The following is a 20,930-nucleotide window of genomic DNA, read 5'->3' as shown; positions in this document are numbered from 1 at the left end:
GCAGTTATACAGTCACGTTAATTGGGAGTTGGCAGGCTCTAAGACTGAGAGAAGCAGAATCAAAACATTTATGCCTTTTTCCCCAAACTGGCATACAACCCCAATTCATTCAGCTGCGTAGAAACTAATATTTGTTAGTTTCCTGAGCACCACAGAAAAAGTCAACTCGCAATAAAGCGGTATACTCATTGTAAACATTATTTATAGCATAAAGATTTACCTTGCCCGCCGCCGTCGCTGCTGCATCTGCCATGCCTGCCGCCTCCGTTGAATTTGCCACGCTTGTCGTTGCCGCTGTTGACTTTGCCTTGTCCTTTGTCATCAGTAGATATGGCATGCCCGCTGCCACTACTGGATATGTCAAGCCTGACGACACTGTTGAATATGTTATGCCCGCTGTCGCCATTGAATATGTCATGTCCTCCACCTCCTCCTCTGATAGATCTGTCAAGTCCTCCACCTCTGATGGATATGCCATGCCTGCCGCCGGCGCTACTGCTGGACTTCCTGCACCTGCCGCTGCTGCTGGATTTGCCATGCCCGTCACTCCCGCTGTTCTTGCAACTCCTGTCGCTGCCGCTCGATTATCCATGCCCGTCGCTTCTGCAGGGTTTCCCATGCCTTTTGCTTCTGCTGGAGTCGCCATTCCTGTTGCTGCTGCTGGAGTTGCCATGCCCATTGCTGCAGCAGGAGTTGCAACGCCCGTTGCTGCTGCTGGAATCGCAATGCCCCTTGCTGCTGCTGGATTTGCCATGCCCGTCGCAGCTGCTGGAGTTGCCGTGCTCATTGCTGCTGTTGAAACAGCGCTCGGTGACGCTGAGACAGCGCTACTACCGACGAAACTAAAATTGAACTGAGGCAGCGATGCAGCACTGATGGGTAGGGGTATGTTCGGTAGCACTGGTTCCTCCACTTCCTAAAGTTGCAAATTTTAATTTTTCTTATACAAGACATACTACTTTCTCACCCCATCGCACCCAATTTATTAACAAAATTAAATAGAACAAAAATCCATACAAATTAAGAGAAAGCAAGTTTCCAGAAGAAATCCCGATCTCCCCACCTCTGTCTACCACGTCATTTTAATTTATGGCAGGCCTGCTTCCACATTATACTCTATTCAACAACTGTACAGCAAGAACACTGAAAGTTAACTCAGGCAGGGATGTAAGTTGGTACTACTGATATTCAGTGCATCCTGTAGCTTACATCTGTTTCACAGTTTTGATTTGAAAAGTTTATGGAACTGTTGATATTTGGACCATTATTTTATTTGCGTTACAGGAATAAACAACAGTGTTTACGATTTCTTTATATTGCATCATCCGGAAGTCCCATTTAATGATTTGAAACTTAAATTAACTTAAATACTTAATATTAACTTCATATTAATTAAATACTTAATGTTAACGTAAATACTTAAATTAACTTACAGGCAGCTTATATAACATCCAATAAAAGAAAAAATAATCTGAATATTCATGGTCATAGTTTTATGGAATAGATTTTTCCTATTAAAATGAGAAAAAAACTCTCTCACAATGAGTTTGGTGAGTATCAAAAACTGAGTCATCGTTAGCAGACATGCAGAATGCTCTCTTCTACTACTCTTTTTCACACTCTTGGCCTGTATCTTTCTGTATGACTTAAATATGAAACCAAAAATTAAGCTTTTTTTTTCTTTTTATACTTGGCACTCGTTTCAAGTATCATTCCTGTAGAAAAACTATACAAACCTTCACCAAAACTTCTCTTCTTAGGACTCATTCATTCAATTGCTAACGAGAAATGTTATAGTTTGAAGAATCTCCAAGGTAAGAGAATTAAAAATTTCAAAATTACATAAGCAAAGTTCAGGTATTCAAACACAGGAAATCAATTGGAGCCTGCTCTGAAACCCACAAGAAAACAAAAACAATGCAAAAATAAAGCGGTATTGTTATAATTTACTATGATGCAATAAAACTGACACACTTAGCTAGTTACTTCAGTAAGCTCAGTGACAGCAATTAATTTAAGAGTCACTTACCTGTTCTTGTACAGCTCTTGATAAATAGTGTATTCCTCTTTCCCTTCTCATTTTGCCGCCTCCGCTACTCACTCCTGAAGACAGACCATTGGACGCAGCAGTACTGAATTTGTAGCTGGTCACATTGCTAGCACACGACAGTACAGAAGTTGGGGGAAAAAAGAGAAAAAAAAATTACCAGCCAAATTTTTTTTTCAAGATATTAGAGCTGTTATTAGTCCTAGAATTGAAACCTGCTGATCAGAAAAAAACTAAAGCTGTCTCACAAGTTGCTAAACGCTGGTAAATACTTGATGTTCTAAACAGGAAAAACTTTATTAACAGCAGCAATGAAAAGGACATACATAAGTGCACCGTTCACATGGGAACAATGACTAAGCCAGAAGACCTGAAATAGAAGAGCTGATTTAGATTGTTATTTTCCAGTGCTTCCTTTAAATAGGACTGGTTCTCTGATTCTGCGATGCACGTGTATCTTTTGCAGGGATATAAAAGAACAGCTCACAAAAATACAGAAAGAGTGCACATATGCACACATACACATGGGAAACACTGCCAACAGCTCTGATAGAATAGGGACGCCTCAGACTTGTGTGGCAAGGTAATATGGCCTAAGCTTCAGAAGCAGCTCTGGCTTTCATGTGGCCATCAGCAGGAACAGCAGAGGTGTTTGGGTATGCCAACATTCCAGAAGTCTTTTCAGACATGAATACAGATCCCTTTTGTAAGGCATACAAAGGCGTTTTTCTGGTACTTAAAAAAGCCTAGCTCAAAACCAGAAAGATATCCTAATCCAAGAGCAAATGGGGAAAAAATAACCCAAACCAGAAGTGGAATAGGGAATAACTCTAACAAAAGTACTATGGCAAGAAAATGAAGTATGCCTGGAAAAACCGTGACATCAAAGCTTATCTTGCAGCCAATCAGTCAGTCAGTACAGAAGTGCATTAGATCGCACTGGAAGACACCAGGTCACACTCCCACAATACTGAGGAGGAGAACTGGTCTAAACTTGTCAAATACTTGACAACAGCCTGCTTAGCACTGTAACTGCATAGAGGAAGACAGATCCCTAAGGCATATGCTCAGACTTTTCTCTAATCCAAACTGTCAATCCATTAGAATTCTGAAAAAAGTCTTACATCAAAATAGATCTTCATTCAGACAACTATCGCTTGCCCATAACAGCCCATATTCCTCTTTCTGTTAACACCTGTGAGCTTCAAGGGGGCAAAGACAGTTGTCAGCCTTCAAGCAAGTCTAATCTACAATTGGACTCAGGATATAAAATATATATATACACACACACACACACATAGATATATAGCATTGGTGGGCCAGAGATTTACTGAGTATTCCAACTCAACTGTCCAAAGGGACTCTTGCCAGCAGATCAGTGTGGTGCTCCTGCTCCAGAACATGGCACCCAACAGAGACCAGCATCACAAAAAACACTACCACCACTACCTACTCTACAAACAAAAGGTAGGGCACTGCAATAAACTTTGTGAACGAAATCAAAAGCAGTATGAGTTTTCTGTATCTCCTTCCTAAATGAAGAAGTAGAAAGGAGTTCTAACAAAGACAATTTAGAACAGTTTGAAAAAAACATAATTAAAACCCAGCACCTGATTGCACCTGTACCAGAACCTTAAAGCCAGTCGCTTCCACCCCTAAAAAGGTGGTTGTTGTGAAGTCCAACTTTTAGATGCCAAAACAAAGTGTTGAGTTCTTTCTGCAAGCCAAAGAATGCCCATGGTCACATAAGAATTGCTTGGCAGATGAGCATAGAGTCAACAAAATTCCCTGCTACTGTTCTTTGAAAAGAGCGACCCCCTAAAAACCGAGTGCAAAGTCTCTTAACTCAAGCATTATTACTCAAAACACCATTTGCCCAGAAGGAAAAGCCATCAATATTATCTGGAGGATAACTCATTTGACCTAAACCAAGAAAGCAGTATAACACAAAGCAGTCTCCTCAAGAAGAAATTCAATTAATTCTGCTGGATTTTTTTTATTTTAGAGATGAGTTAGCATTTGGCCTCAAATGATTCTAAAGAACACGTGGTCTTCATGTGAACTCAAAGCAGACAATTAACTTCATCATGAAAGGAGTATTAAAAAAAAGAATAATAAATCATAAATCTTCCTCCATGTTTTTGCTTAAAAAATAAAGAAAAAAACACATCAATAAACATCCTCCTGAACTGTAACTCACTTCCCCTACTTCACCTTCTAAAGAATACTTCAGAAAGAATCATCCCATTAGGACAGAGCTTTCAAACTGCAAGCAATTAAATAGCTAAAACTAATAGCTTTTCCCCTAGGGAACATTAGGAGGGACAAATTATTTTGTTATAAGTAAACTGAGTTATAAACCATGAAATATCTGTCAAAGCAAAATTTGTAACACTACAGATTTAGTTAAACTACAAAATGAGCCATATTTCCTATAGAAGGAAAAAATTAGGCCTCCAATAGCAAAGATCCTTTCTGTGGATACAGCATTATAACGTGCCTTGTTTCCCATCTTCATATCCTACTCAGAAGATAAACTTGGGATAAAAAGTGGTGTATCAGTACTTTTATTCTTGCTCATCTTCCTTCCTTTCATAAAAACAACAATTTTCTCAAAGTTCTATTGATCTTCAAACACAATCCAGACTTTGCAGCTCCCTCAAAATACAAAATTTTCATTGGATTTCCCATTCCTTTTACTGAGAACTGTCACCACCTTTCCAAAAAGACAGGCATGCAGACCGTACTGAAAAAGGAGATTTCTTTCTTCCTTTAAGTAAGTTTTAAATTAATAGATGTCATACCTTTCAGATGGTTCTGCTCGCTGTTCTGCAGGCAAAGTCTTCTCTCTCATCCCCTGCAAGTTAAGTTTAGTTCAAGACTTAGCTGAATATGTACAGAATACACAAAGTACCAACAACCACTTCATGTGGTTTTTTGTGGTTTTTATTTATTTATCTGTAATTTTATAGCACTGAATAAACCTCACCTACTTAACGTTGTTCCCTAATTCAGCATTGTGGGTACAGTTCAGTTAAATTTTGGGGCTAAAGTAAGCATCACTGCTTCACTCAGCATTGAGGACAAACTGATAGAACACTAAATCAAATTTGTCAAATCCTCTAACAAAGAAAGTAATTAAAGAAAATGACAAAAATTGTGTGTGTGGGGGGAGAGTTTTCATCAAAACTTGTGTTTACCAGCCCCGTAAAAGGGACATACTTTTCTGTTTTCTATCATTTATCAACAAACAAGAAAAAAAAACCTCTACCCCCCTAAAAACTAAGCAGTTGCTGCTACATTCATTTTAGAACTTTACCAAATGGAGATTGTGCTGGCTAAACAATACAGAGATTGAAAGAGTTAAAAGCAATAAGCAACCAGTATTACTGTCCACTTTGATTTCCAGCCTAAAAAGCCCATACACTTAACACGTGGTCATTTGTACACTCAGACTGATACTGGAAACACAGATGTTTTCACAGATAGAGATGCCCATTTAATTTTGTGGAAAATTTATCTCCATCTACTCCAAAGCAATCAAAACCGATAACTCAGCACATTGTCAGAACTCTCACTTGGAGCACATAGCTCACCTGGAATAGTTTACACAGAACACGAGCATGTCTCATCAGTGACAGCTTTGTGTACTTGAGAATATAAAAGGAAAACATTTCTGTCTTTTAATATTCTTTCACTGAGAACAGGATGACTCAATAGCACATCATGACATCGTGAAAACAACCACAAGACACTGAGTGTTCCAAAAACAGAATTAAATCCATAAAAGCTCAATCTATTTCACAATGGTTCCCACTGCCTTAAAGCTCGCCTCAAACATACTATCAGTACTTTTTGCAAAGATAGGATAACAATTGGTTTGAGAAACATTCCAAGACTGGAAAAAAAAAACAGGCACATAAAGACTCAAAAATGTACTCACTTGGAACTTTGTGTCTACTCTCTGGCAAATTTTGCTGGACTGAGTAGTTGAAGTCGGTGATGGTTCAGAATACCGCGTATAACGCATCGGTTGACGGTTTACCGTTGGTGTCACAAGTCTCTTAACAGGTGGAGGCTGGAATGCATTCTGGGATTCCAGCTTTGAAAGGGAAACAGCAATCAATTTATCCTTACGTCCACCCAAATTAATTCCAATATTTATTGATGAAAACAAATTACAGAACTATAAACCTCCCCCCATCGGTCTTGGCACTCAGTGAATACAATTTGAAAATTCTAAAGACCATTCAACTTGTAGAGGGAAATCACCAGAAAACCAGTAACGAAATCCATAAAGCTATATGTAAGTAGCCAAAGTCTGACTGAATTCCATTTCAAAATTTGGCAGTTAGCTTCATAGACAAAATAATTCATGCTACCATAATTAAAATAACCCATGTTCCTAGAATATGCTCCTATCTTTTCCTCTGCCCACACTGTGATTTTTTTTTTTAATAGCTTAATTCATAAATTTAACATTCGAAGTGTTAAGCAACTAATTATACAGGCTTCTGGGCTTCACATTCCCTACATTTTCCCTCTTCAAAGTTACACAAACAATAGAACACACTCAAAAAAACCACCTTGTCAATCTTACAATAATCTCATTCATTAAAATATGATCCAATGCTTTACATGTGCATTAGATGCACTTCAAGTAGTGGGTTTGACTTCCCTTTTCAAAGCATTTTCACAGACCAGAGTTAATTTTTAACACAGACCACTGCGTGTTCTGCAAAACTGACTTAACTGAACTGTCAGACAGAAAAACCCTAAAGGCTACAAGATTTACCGATGGCTCCGCCTGCAGTCTTAAGGATCAGAAAATACAGTCTTAGGAAGCATGCTATTGTTCAAATCAATACCAACAGGAAATTTTTGTTTACGCTGCAGCTTTAATTTCACAGTATCTCCCAGCTCCTAGTAATAGGATTCACACTCTCTCTAAAGTATACAAAAATGCATCTTTCTAAAAAATATTACATTCAGTTTGAAACCTTGAATAAGACATGTTTTATGTAAGTTCACAAATCTACTTCGAGTGAACGACGGTTCATTGCTGGTTTTAAAGGTAAAAAAGAAAAATATTAATTCCCCCAGTTAGGCATTCAATACACCAAGAGCTATTCTGCCTGGTACAGTTCCTTGAAATAAGAAAAATACCACATCACTGCTACCCACTGCAGAAGTTTAGCCCGAGTGCACAAGTGTTCTGTCAACTGCATGTTCACTTTAGCAGGAAAACACACGATCGTCTCCTCAGCAAATAATTGCTTCTCATCGCGGGCTACCCTTCTCCCGCCAACATTATGAATTCTAGTATTATGAATAGACAATCTATCTCCTTTCACCCACTGACAGCTGCGTGCAACATTCATTTAGTGGCTGACAATTTCAGGCTCTCTGTTGCAAATCTGGCAGATCTTTCTTAATGCCTTATCACAGGTGTATTGCTATAATATAACTGAGAATTCACACCAGATTTGGTTTTAGTTATTTGGATAATATTTATGATATACTTCACTTCTCCATGCCCTTGTAATTTGGCAGATGGTGAAAAGATGGTCCAGGAAATCTGAGATGTTTGTAAACTCTGAAGTGATTGTAAACTTAATTATACATCCATCCAATCAAGGAATTAGCACAGAAACCTCTTGAGACAGTCCCTTTTCTCATTAGAACAGAAGATGAAAAGTTTGCACATCTTGTTATTTCCTTCAGTCACCTGATCTTCAAGTGGTCATTTAAGGGTTTTGCAATTTAATGATACCCCTACCTGAAGTCATCAAAAAAAGATAACTAGTTTTCATTTTTTAAATAAAATGAAAGGAAGTCATGCTTTACCACAGCATTATCACCAGTTCTGTGCTACCTCCAAATAGGAATTTAGGAGCGTAAGATTTATAGCGTCGGAAATTAACAATTTTCCTCCTCTTTACTTTGAATGGTGATAAAAAGCACAAAAACTAGTTTTCTGTGCCCGAATGAACACGGAAGTCTGTACAAAGTCTATATGACCACTCAAGCAGTATTTTTCTATTTGTGATCATTTCTTCAAGAGAAAACTTGCCTCAACAGGAATTTTAATATGCAGCTTCACCCCAAGTTGGGGGACAAGATAAAACGACTTGGTGTGTTCTAGAGTTGTTGCTCTCAACTTACAAAGATAACATAATTCTTAACCTGAGTAATCTTCACAGCCCATCATCTACTGTGGATACATGCCAATATTAACTTGATTTGATGTCTATGTTGTCACTGAGGTTTGAGAAAATTTTTCTAATAGTGATAAAGCATTGAAAAAGTTATCTACCTCAGCTTAAGACATTGGTTCTTACCTTTCTTCGTTTGGACTGGAAGTCAGTAATATCCGGTATATCTATGTCCGGAGGCTGAGGGAAAAAACAAAGCATAACTATTAGAGGGCACTTTTTTTTCCCTGAGAGAGAGGGTTCCCTGCAACAAAAATGTGGGGGTTCATGGTCAACTTACACAATACAGCGGCAAAAGAGATGTCATTCTTTTAGCATCCTGTTGAAAAAACAGCGCAATAAATTAAACCGGCCACAACGTAAGGAAGAATAGTTTTATCTTTATCCTTTGATGGCACATTTACTAAGTTTTATAAACACATGAAGCAAAAACAGATTAAAAGAAGTGCTATTTACCAACAAAGGGCTTGACAGCTTCTCCATTGCCTCCAAGATGCACCGTGCAGCGGTACTTAAGGTAGCGCGGGACCGCACAGTTTCTTGTCTAGCTTTCGCTCTCTTTTGTGCCTGAAAAATTAGCATTTTAAGGTTACAATGGTCAATTCTCAGCTAAGGAGGCATGTATTTTATGTCCCAAGGCTACACTGATGATACAATCAATATATTCTGATGACAGAGAAACATGCAGTCACTGGGAGTTCAAGCCATAAAGAAGAGAATACATTCGGAGTTTAATGAAGTTTACCTTGGGCCTCAGTGCATCTTGCACGTGCTTGTTGCACGAGCAATAAAAGAACTCCGTACTTGTAAAAGGTCAAGACGGATGATGCTAGGACTGCTAAGGCCTCCGAAGCAGTAATCAGGGAAACAGAACTCAAGAAAAGGCTTGTGGTACAGAAAGCATTTTCAGTAACAGCACAGACCTCAGAGTTTCACGATGGTCTAAGTGTACCATCTTAAAATCAGTGTATACAATCATAACCAGGAACTAGTTTTACTTCTCTCTTGCTTCCTCCCTTCCCCCAAGATTAAAGTTGGCTGCAAATCTTTGTCTTAAAAGATAAAGATCTGATTTAAACTGTAACAGATCTAAACATTACACTGAAAAAGTAAACTGTTTATTTGCACCACCCAGCTTCAAATATCAGTCAAAAACTTCCTTTGGTGTGACTTTTTTTCTTCCCAGGTTAAACCCCTCAAATAACCACACTGTGCTTATCACACGATGTGAAGACAGGAAGCAGACCACGCAGCATAGAAAAACACAAGTGAGACTCACAGAACCACAGAATGGTTAAGGTTGGAAGTGACCTCTAGAGATCGCCTGGTCTACCCCCCCGCTCAAGCAGGGCCACCCCGAGCAGGTTGCCCAGGACCATGTCAAGTCAGCTCTTGAAGACCTCCAAAGAGGGAGACTCCACAGCCTCTCCGGGCAACCTGTGCCAGGGCTCCATCACCCGCACAGTGCAAAAGCATTTCCTGATGCTCAGACAGAGCCTCACGTTTCAGTTTGTGCCTGTTGCCTCTTGACCTGGCACTGGGCACCGCTGAAAACACAATGGCTCTCTATGCTCTTTGCACCATCCGTTCAGGTATTTATATACACCAATAAGATCCCCCCGAACCTCCTCTCCTCCATGCTAAACGGGCCCAGCAGTCTCTGCCTCTCCTCAGAGGAGAGGTGCTCCCAGTCCCTTGATCATCTTGGTGGCCCTTCGCTGGACTCTCTAGTACCTTGCTGTCATTCACGGCAAGCAGCAAGAAGCAAGCTACTCTCTCCTTTAAAAGCCTAGTATTTTGGTTCCTCTTTTTACCATAATGCAGTAATATTGTAAAAAACAAAAATAGCCGACCAAAGAGGGTTCCCAGCTTTGCACCACAAGGTTTCAAGGTTTCCCGTAAGTGAGGTACTTGTACTGCCCTTTTTCCGTTGCAGAAATGGACAGTCAGAACAGAGCCAGCAAACCCGCATTTTCATTTTCTTCAAATTCCTTTTGATTTATCGATAAAAGTCACTTTCATTTAAATACATTCCTACCAAACCTGATTTGACTTTCCTTTTCGATTCAGCTCTAGCTAATCAGAGTTGTCAGCAGTTTTTATTTGCTATTTCCAAGAACTCTTGGGGGCAAATAACTCTCTCCAAGAACTATATGAATCGTTCAAAACAGAAAGCATGTTACTGCTTATCTTGGGACTGCATTTAGTCCTGCATGCCTCTGTGTAACAGAAGAACAAAGGATCAGCAAAGTTGATTTTAGATATTTTCAAAGACTTCAGGTTTATACAACATATCCATAGCATGAATGTAGGCATGCCTGGAAAATAAGATCCACAGATAAATATTAGCCAGGTTTGACTACTGTAGCTTTTGCTACCATAAAGACAAGTTTTCAAAGTTATGCTGTCATTGGTTTTTTTGCATCAAGTTATTTTAATGTAATGTAGTCAGAGGCAGACAATGGCACTTAAATGGAATTTTTTGAAAGACCTAACAACAGAGGAAACCCCAACTACCAACAACTAGCCCAAACTGTCATTCTTGTTCTTTCTGACAAGTATTACCTGTGGTAAAAACTGTTATAAAAGAATTTAAACAGAAATCAATCTCGTCTATTTTTGTAGACCAAGAGGGAAGAAGAGCAACTGTTATCACATATTCAGCTCCCTGCTCAAAGCTCCTTTGGCAGTGCTGCTTTTTTTATTTCCATCACTATTTCCCACTACACTACTTTTCTCATACCCGATAAGGTTCCGTCATTGGCTGCCTTGATCTTACAGCTGCACCACCATAGGCCGTCTTTCCGGGGTAAAATGGAGAAAACCCAAGCTGGTTTTGCTTAAAAACAGACGTGCTTCCACGTACCTACGGAAACACAGTATGAAAAGTGGATAGAAAAACAGGTACACATTCAAACTGATTAAAAGAAATACTGTGCAGTACTTACAGGACACAGTCCTCCAAAAACTGATAAACTGAATGCAGGTTTCTTAGAGCTAGCTGCAGAATGCTGCGAGAGGGAATGAGTTCTTTCAGCTTCTGTGGGCCAGAGCAGTGACGATGAAGTATTTTTTAAAACTGCAACATCTGCCAAAATGACGTATGCTAGATGTAAATGCCTCTAGTACGTACAGAACTTTAACAATAAAGATCACACTAATTCAAGTTCTTCAATACAGAAAAATAAGCATGACTTCAGCTTCTTTATATAGATCAACTTCACGTACAGACTGAAAACTAAGTATCACCTACAAACTTGAAAACTGTTCACAGAGCTGCAAGTAGTTTTCACCAATCTTACCAAGTTAATACTGTGCTTCCAATGCAGATATTTTTTTCCTTCAGGCTAAGATAAAAGAGGACCGCATAAACATCAGTGCATTTGTACGGACAAAGCTTTTTTCTGTGTTGGTAAAAGGCTGGAGGCCAGCACAGATCATAATCGCACAGGTTTTAAACCTGGAAGATTCCCCAAAGGCTGCTCTAAGAGTTAACGATCTTCTGCCCATGTATGTTTTACGAAGACACACCAGAAAGTTCCAGTGCACTCAGGTTATATTGCTAAAGCCCAGCAACTCTACTCTCAGCTGTACAAAAGTTCTCTGGAAAACCTGCTGAGCACACGTCAGTCCCTGTCTATATGGGGGACTAGAAAAAGCTGCAAACCTGCTGTTCGCCCTTTCAGCGAGAAGACCTACGTACCAACCTACATCGACACGATGCTTATTTTTTATTTTAAAATGGTGTGCTTTCCTCAATGAATTTGGCAAAAGACATGAAAGTATTGACAGCTGAAGCCTTCTACCAAGAAAGGTCAAAAAACAGCCTATAGCTTATGTCAGAGTAGTTTCTTTATCTTCTCTTGCTGAAACACAGGAAAACATCTCGTGTTCCTATTTGTCACCTGCACTTACTCACATTTAACCAGCTGTCTGTTAGATATTCTGAGTCACTCTTCCTTCTAGACAATCAGCCTAGTTGTCAAGCTACGGCAAGTCAGCCTGATTTCCTACCGTCCCAGTTCAAAATTTACATATAACCTAGCTGAATGTGTATATTTCAGCATTGACTCTTTCTAACATCAGGGTATCATAAACGTATTCCAAAGCACGCTTCTATTAAAAAGGTGATAGGATTATATACTTCTAAAACACTAAAAATTCAATTTAATTCTCGCATCCAAAGTTGACATTCACCTATTTTATTTACTAAGGTGATGTGGAATATTAAAGAACGCAAGGTACTTCACATTAAAAAAAAGTCAATTAAACAGAGAACACAAATATCACCTTTATCAGATGCTCTAGAGGAGAAACCACTGGTTGTTGAGATGTTATCATCGTCTTGTTGAGAGGTAGAATCTTTTATTTCTTTTATGAAAGAGAGCCCAGGACTGCCAATGCCAAATATAGAAGATGTCGAGGGCTGACAAGGTGGGACAGGAGAATCCAGCATGGTGTAATTCAGATGGCTCCGATGAAGAGAGGGCCTTGTTAACACAACTGGGAAGTTCAGTGCTGATCTACTTGTGGATGGTTCTAGACAAGAACAGGGAGATAATTAGCTTTGCTATAGACAAGCTCACAGAAGCCAAAACCTGTTTCCTATCGACAGCCATGCTATTGCCAAGTTCTAAGCGCAAAAAGAGAGAAGCCAAATTTAACTTCTTCCTCACCCAGACAGGGTTGCATCTAACTGTCTGGCTACAACAACAACACTGCTTGCGATACACAGTATTAATGTTGCATCCAGAAGTAGTTAACTATGAGGTTTTACAACACCACATTCTGACCCCGTGCTCAAATGCTCTAACGCTGACTTGGCCGTTCACTAAATCAAACATATATACTCCTTCTCCCATGTACAGCTCGCAATAAGCTTTACAAAATTTGAGATTACACGGTAAATTACAGATAACACTGCAGCTTCCATAATATTGGAACAAAGGTTACATTAATCTGAATACACAACATGAAAATGAACGTTTGCAGTACTTTTTTCCCAAGTTCTTCCATATCAGCTCACGTTAGAGGCAAAACATCATCTCCTACCCATTAACTATTGGGATTTTGACCCAAGGGACAAGGATGTTGACCCAAGTAACCAGATGAGCATTTTTCCCTCTTGAAGCAAAGGGTCTGCAAACAATGCCAGTGGCCTGGAATAGGTGGCCTTGAAGTCTATCTTGCTAAATGAATGGAGCTATGCATGGGTATTTTGCCTGATGAAAGCCTACTGTCTCTCCCAGGAATCTGGGCAATTCAAATGACTTTGAGCCACTATCCTCTTGATACTTGAACTGAAGCTTAAACTAGTTAGTTCAATCTTCATAACCACTGCAGTACCACTAATTAGCTCTCCAAACCATGAGCAGATTTTTAGGACAGCACCATTTGAGATACAGAAAGGTATTCAGGCGGAAGGCCACCCAATATAGGCTCCAGCACACTGATACCTCAGAACTGAAGAAACACATTGGTTTCAAAATGTAGTAATAATTAAAAAAAAAAATCTTAAGCAGAGTAAGTAACACCCACGGACAGCAACATAAGCTGCAAAAGGTTCCAGGGTGTCCACCTGCTCCTGACCTCCTGGAGTCAGCAAGCTTGCAGTGCAGCTGTTCTTACTGAAAGCTCCTTTCACGCAGTTACATAGGAAAGCCAACATGTGTTCCTCAGTCATGAAGACCTTCTCTATTCTTTTCTCCAAACTCATTCCCAAGCTACAGCTACACAGAAAGCCATCAATCTCCTTGTTTACAATTAGATGAGATTGGAGGCAAAGATATTTCCTCCTTGTTTTTTGATTCTGCCAACAACAGAAGCAACTGACTTTCCACATTATCTATGGTTACCTACGCACGCTCAGACAAAACTTCTTTACTTATTAAAAGCTGACTTCCCCAAAACAGCTAATTTAAGAGAAACTCAAATAAGAATAGATGCAAATTTATACAACAGGACTACAGGAACAGTGAGAGGCACTGGATGTAAGACAAATTAATCTTTCATGAGGTAAAGGACTTGCAAACCTCGTTGCCAACGGTCAAATACCTTCTCAAAGACACCCCCTCCCCCCGCGTAGACCTTAAAGTTATTGAATATTTTAAGGATAATAATCTCATAAACCACGTCCGTGCACAAGTTCCCCAGTTCACCATCAAGTTAACGAGGAACTTTACTAAATTGATCAAAGCCCAAAACAAAACAAAACAAAACAAAACAAACAAAGTCGGGACACGAGACGGAATTTTCCTCTGCCATTCTAGCATCTAGTCTTTTGTTTCGAAGACTGCAAAACAAATTAATTTTTTTAATTGCCTTAGGCAATTAGACAGATTTTCATTCCATATCTTTTAAAAGATGGAAAATGCAACCCAGCACACTTGCAAATGACTTATTTTCAGCATTTAGCACCTGGCTAATAGAGTACCTAAAGTTAACTGATGCCTTCCAAGAGCATAAGATGTATGCTTCGTAACTGTGTATACAGTTTAAAGCTAAGACGGTTTCACAAACAGTTGTTTTGACTTTTTTTTTTTTTCATTCCGTCAAAACCCTCATTCCAATTTCCTTTTGAAATTCAGATTCAAAACTAGAAATCTGTGAATAAATACAGATGGCCAGAATTCCAAATGATTTTTCACATACCTTGCCTACTAATTCCTGCTGGTTCAGGCGTGAATCTCTCATCGATTATGGTATCTTCATCTGCATAATCGTGGTGATAGTTTACCGGAGTCTCCTCCTGGTTTGCAGATTCATTTCTGTCTACACACTCCTCCTCACGCTTATTGAAATACTTCTGCAGCCAGGCCGGTACAATATTTTTCACAGTTTCTGTCATTCTGCTAATTATTCCCTGCTTGAAAGAAAAAACACTTGTTTAATTACAGAAACACAGTCAACAGCATATGCTGCGATACCACCTTCCACGGACCTTGAAGACAGATATTATACAGCAAATATTCAGAAGACGACGACGAGGTTGATCCCTGGCATAGGATCGCTACACTTCTGGTAAACCTAAAATTCACCTAAGATTGATTTACAACTACCTATCACTTTCTGCACTTCCAAGTGACCTTGGCAAGGTTCAAAGTTTTGAAACCTCTGCCAAAATTCACCAGCAGGTCGTCAATCTGCAAGGCTATCAGGAAACTCTACGCCTGAACAGCTCCTGACCTACAGACTTGTTCCAGGACTCTTCCTCTTCGCACCCTCACGTGAAAACCAACTAAACCAGAAGTTCAGCAATTATCTACTGCGACAGTCAGGACCATACTACCCATTAAAATCAGTGAATCTAAATATTTTCAATTTTAGTAATGCTGAATTGCAGTGACTATACGCACAAAAAACAGTTCTGCTCTCAACAGTCAGGCTAACCCAGAAGATGTCCTGGAAGAAACACAGCTATAGCTGAACAACAGTTGCCTCACTACAGGACCATTAAATAGATCCATTTTGATTAAATTTCATTTCACGGTACATTAAAGTTTTGGACCTCCAAGCACTGCTATTCTGCAATTACTGCATACATAAAAGCCATTTCCATCTTGCCAATTACAAGTTCGTTGCGATGCTTACGCCCCATCTTTACGGAATGCTTATTTGTCGCACTGGTTTAGACGGTCGCTCGTTCCCTGCTGTTCCCTCAACATTTCAAGGCAACCCCCTGCCAAAGCCCAGCCGCACGCCGCAGATCACCTGCGGCACAGGTTTCCCTACCTCTTGCACTGCATACAGCCACACGACGGTCTGCTCGCCTCCCTGCTGCGAGCAAACACGAAAGCTAACTCAGCAACTCCAACGCTTCGAAAAATGAAAAGTGGCAAGAGTTGAAGAAGTTGAACAAAAACCTGTGTATCGGTTGCTAACACATGTATCGCGGGTTCTGGCTGGGTCTGTACCAACGGCTCTGCTCTCCCACTTCTCTGGTGTCAGGCAACAGGATTTTCTACTCTAAATTATTATTTGGGTGTCAAAAACTGATAGTGTAGTTTGAACATGCAAAAGTTACAGTCTAATCATTCTGAAACAAGAACCGTGCTGTATTCAACTCTTAAAAAAAATTAGCATAGAAGCCAAAATAAAAGCCTGAATCACTTAGGTCTTCCATATATAATAATGCAAACATCAAACTACAGGAAATATAAGAAAATTAGACACCCCTGAATCTGGGGTTAAGAGGGAGGCATGGGAAGAGGAAGAAAGGAAGACAGAAAACACAAAGCCTTTCCCCAGAAAGTCGTCTTAATTCACTATTTGACATTTTTTCTAATGATCTGTAATTTCATTGTGTACTTGCACGAAGACGGAATAAATATCCAAGGATAGTTGAAACCGCACAGGACACCACCGAATGAACACATCCATCACAGTTAATACATCAAAACACAAGTACAAAATGCTCTGAATGTTGCTATTCTTCTACATAAATCCTAAGCCTCAGCTTCCCTACAAAACCCATTAAACACATCAATGCCACAGCTGACAAACAGTCCAACACACGGTACCAGCGGAGGCAGCCCCCAGCCCCTCATTTCCATGTTCCCCTTTCATTGGGGCAAATATTTCGTTCCTACGAATGGAAGCGTATCAGGAACTCATACGGGTTAAAATTTGCAAAAAAATGTTTAGAATACACCTGTAGGATTTTGTTGCTGTAGAAATCCTCCCGGTACAGAAAGCTGCCTGAGAATCAAGATGGAAGAAGTCACAGGCACTCAGAAGAGCAAACACGCGGTCACCTTTAATAATCTGAGGAACTAGAGTCTAGCTAGACGAATAATTAACCGAGATGACATTTTACCATCCAAACCTAAAGCCAGACTGCTTTGACCCTTTCTTGCATATGGCAGCCTGCCTGCTGCTCCCCACATCATCGGCATTTTAAGAATAAATTGAACCCCGAATAATTTCTCCAGCCCATTCAGAAGCCAGAACTCACGGCAAGTACTGACAGCCTGCTCCGTCCAGCTCATGCGTGGCGGAAGACAAGAAGCAGAGCCTGCTACTTCTGCATGCCGGCGGTTAATGACAAAGCAAGGAAAAGCAAAATATGCTGAAACATACCTCCATTTTCCTATTGCAAAGCAAAACTGTTGATTAAAGGATTGCAAAAGAACTAGGCAGGCGCTGTGAATGAGCCATAGCCTGTCATCTAACATAGATATTGCTAAAAAAAGAAACAAACGCTCCCCTCAGAGGTAAAACACACCCTGCAGACGTGCCCATTCACTAAAAGATTCAAGAAATTGAGAACTTCCCAGTGGTATCTCCTACCTGCATGTCACAGCTGCAAACCAAGAAATAAAGCACCACTGCTGCATTCCTGTCCAGGCAACGCAGTTCAGGTACCACCAACCAACCACGCTTCTAAGCACACAGCCCTGCTGCTCTTGCCAGAGTATTTTAGCAAAGTGCCATGCCTTGCATTGCTTGCAAAGCCAGCATTTTAATTTTACCCTAACCTTTACTCTTCTTATTCCTCAACTTCAGCACTTGGGCTTGAATGCCCTTTCCTTCCCCGTCAGTGGCAGGGCACTCCCCCCAGCACTCTCGTGCCACCAAGCTCCGTGCTTTGCCCATCCCAGGTTCCCTACTGCCATCATTAATCCCTCTAGAGGAGGGACTGTCCCTCTGACAAGGACCCTGCGTGCCCCACCGATACCTGCAGCAATCCAGAGGTGAAACACAGAAGACACGGCACAGGACAACTCTTACAAGCTTACTCCTACTGCAAAATGTGTGTTTCCATCGGCCTGAACTTTTAAACGGGAAGCAAGAAAGAAAAACCATCAAAATTCTGTGTTAGAATGGAGGTAAAAACCTGATGCTTTCAGAATTATGCATATGGTAGTGAAATAAATGAAATGTAAGTGAAACCTACCTATCTTTACTTCACTTACAAGCTCTGAGCTTATTTTACGGGAAAAACTGTATGTTTAATAAGTCTTGCAGTCCCTGCATTACCTTCTGAAGTTCATTCGCTCTCAGTGATTTTATATTGTACTATAGTTTCATTTTGTGAGTATTAAATTAAAAAAAAAAAATGCTTTTCACCTCCCAGCTGACTTCCCCCTTCCGTATTTCATCTTTCAGCAAGCCTAACAACTGGAATATAGTAGACAACACATGCAAAGCGGAAAAGAAGGAAACAGCTCAAGAAATGTACAGACACGTTTCCTTTTGTCACAGGATGGGCTCGTGGGCTGTCCAAAGCCCAGGCTCCTCGTGCCACAGTTATTTATCAGGCCCCCCCTCGATACCCACATTCACTACAGGTGTAACACCCAACAGGCTGCTGCACAAACCCCTGGTTTCAGAGGAGGGAGCTGCTCTGGGGGCTCCCCATTGCCACGGGACAGGCAGGCTCCGAAACAGTTTCACACCACGGAGAGCCCCGGCCGCACATAGCAGCGCTTCAGCCGCTGACTGTGCTCCAGTCCTCCAGCAGATTCAGCATCAGCCCACTGATTTCAGCAGTTTGAGAGCTGCCGTCAGTCTCAACAGTTGTCTGCTCGTCTGAAACGCACTCGCACGCTATTCTCATCCTAAAATAGCAGCAGGAAAGGAGAACAACACACAACATGAAAAAATATCCACTGAAAAGGCCCAATAGCTTACTAATAGGTATTTACAACAGCCCCTCAAATGCTGCGCATCCCAAGAGCCCGCAGCTCTGCTGGATATGTCTCAGTCCATGTATACATACACCACAGCAACAGTAGCTACAGCTACAGCTACCAGAGGCATTCTGCCTTGAGATGCATCCCTAAACAAAAGATACAGACGGGGAAATACTCACCAGGAAACAAACAGGTGTCATAGTTTACTACTTTGAAACACCATTTCTTTAAAGGGTTTCTATTAAGAAAAAAAAATACGTTACAGTTTAACTTCCGAACTTACAAGCGGGCTATTTCTTGGAAAAAAATTCTTCAGGAATAGGACAGTTTTCCCAGCTTGCCAGGGGTCTCTCACCCACAAGTGCTGGCAGGAATACTTGGGAACGATGCCTTACTGGAAAACAGCTATTTTCGTAACGGAGTTGATGTCAATAAGAGACTTAAGTAAATCCCACTATTCGACAAAGGATGTACTAAAAAAATTATCCAGAAAGATTACACACTAACATGAATTCTTCAGAGACGCAAAAAGCACAACCCGATAAAAGAGCTCATTCATTAGATGCACACCTCTATAAGCATCTACTTTTTACCTCCAGCTCAACTCTGATTATTGTATTTTAATTTTCTCTTCCAATTTCAGAAGTCTCAGTTCTTAAAACATACAAATCAGGAAATCCTCAAAAAGAAAACCTGCCCCTGAGGGTGAAGTTCAGCGAGCAGCAGCGGATTGGAGGAAGCGCTTCCCACCACCAAAAAGGATTTCCAGGCTCTCTCCGTCCCCCGCGGTTACCTTGGGCCAGCTCTGGCGCACAGCAGGCTGCTCTCCCTGCTAGCTGGATTCGTTAAGCTGGCAAAACACACGTGTTTCTCTGCCGGACTAATGAATTCAGCTGGCGCGGTGCAACACAAACAGCCCAGGAGGGAGAGCAAGAGCAGGCAGCCAGGACAAGAGAAGGAAGAAACGAGACCTCTCCCTTCTTTTGATCGAGTGTGCACACACATGCAACCGTGTGGATCGTATCAAACCCACCCAGACAAAAATTCACCTGTGGGCTCTGATGTCCTTCGGGGGCAGCCCCTGGTCCAGCTCACCGTGTGCTTACACAGGCGCTGGTGCCAACGCAGGGACAGAAATGGAAACCCGATGTGATCCTCTCTCTTGTGCAGCAGCACGGGCTCAGACCGCCTGCAGACTAACCAAGCTTTTGCTGTTTAGGGAGTGGTTTCGGTTTGGATGGAGGACAGCAGAGTTTTTCATTTAGAAGAAAAAGACAATAAAACTGATGACTTAATACGAACATTATGTTACAGGAATGTCATTAATTACGTGACAGAGGAAAAAACAACTACTTTATTTAAAGCAACTGGACTAGTTCAAATTTATTTCTAAAAATCGTGAAGAAGGGATTATGCTTCCAGATGCCAAAACGAGCCTCATTTTCCTCACTGTAGCTAGCTTTAGAACGAACGTCCCAGGGAAGATCTGGTGCTCTTTTACATTTCAGTGCTGCTTGATGATTTCTCCCATGAAGACACGTCCCACTGTTATCATTTCCACCCAAGTGCAAAAGGCCAGTAGTTGCTCTGATAGGTAAATCCCTATCTAACTCGCCAGCTTAAATCCTTGTGGCGCTGAACGGTCTTATCTCAAGTTTGGTCCACACCTTTAGCCAACAACATTTCAAAAGAGGCTGCAAAGTACAAGACACCTGCCTTCTTGGTAAAAAGCACCACTTTAGGCTGTAGCTAATCCTCAGCAGGTGTGCGTGCGCTCCCTAACAAGATTTAAGAGACACTAAAATGCTGAATCTCAGACACAGCTGCTTTAGCTGCAGCAGCAGCTGCAGTTACATTTGTTGACATTTACAGCTAACCTTCTGAAGCTGCAAAAGTGATGTAGGCTCACCTCAGCTGCAGGGCCGTAACCTCCAGTTACCAGAGGCAGCAACATCCTTCCGGCCACGTGCTTTCGCCACAGCTCAGCTGACAGAACCAAGAGCAACTCACAAACAGAAGCAGCGTCTCTAAATA

General features: G+C 40.9%; 1 protein-coding gene across 3 annotated transcripts in view; it reads right to left on the bottom strand.

Moving 5' to 3' along the window:
* Positions 1 to 20,930, bottom strand: part of LOC310894369 (nuclear pore complex protein Nup153-like) — a 44,180-nt gene that overhangs the window by 16,797 nt on the left and 6,453 nt on the right. For 2 of the 3 annotated variants that reach the window (XM_083824359.1, XM_083824361.1), the window contains exons 2-12: positions 14,914 to 15,127; positions 12,553 to 12,801; positions 11,211 to 11,350; positions 11,006 to 11,128; positions 8,719 to 8,829; positions 8,543 to 8,581; positions 8,389 to 8,442; positions 5,991 to 6,149; positions 4,852 to 4,904; positions 2,030 to 2,156; positions 221 to 916 (exon numbers count right to left, since the gene is read on the bottom strand). In XM_083824359.1, coding sequence (XP_083680485.1) covers positions 221 to 916; positions 2,030 to 2,156; positions 4,852 to 4,904; positions 5,991 to 6,149; positions 8,389 to 8,442; positions 8,543 to 8,581; positions 8,719 to 8,829; positions 11,006 to 11,128; positions 11,211 to 11,350; positions 12,553 to 12,801; positions 14,914 to 15,127 — 1,965 coding nt within the window. The remainder of the gene's footprint in view (positions 1 to 220; positions 917 to 2,029; positions 2,157 to 4,851; positions 4,905 to 5,990; positions 6,150 to 8,388; positions 8,443 to 8,542; positions 8,582 to 8,718; positions 8,830 to 11,005; positions 11,129 to 11,210; positions 11,351 to 12,552; positions 12,802 to 14,913; positions 15,128 to 20,930) is intronic. The other variant, XM_083824360.1, reaches the window with a different exon arrangement.

The sequence above is a fragment of the Anser anser genome (assembly GCF_964211835.1).
Source record: "Anser anser genome assembly, chromosome: 2".
Classification (NCBI taxonomy): Eukaryota; Metazoa; Chordata; class Aves; order Anseriformes; family Anatidae; genus Anser; species Anser anser.
Note: the sequence above shows the minus strand (reverse complement) of the source record. Positions and strands in the feature narration are given on the sequence as shown.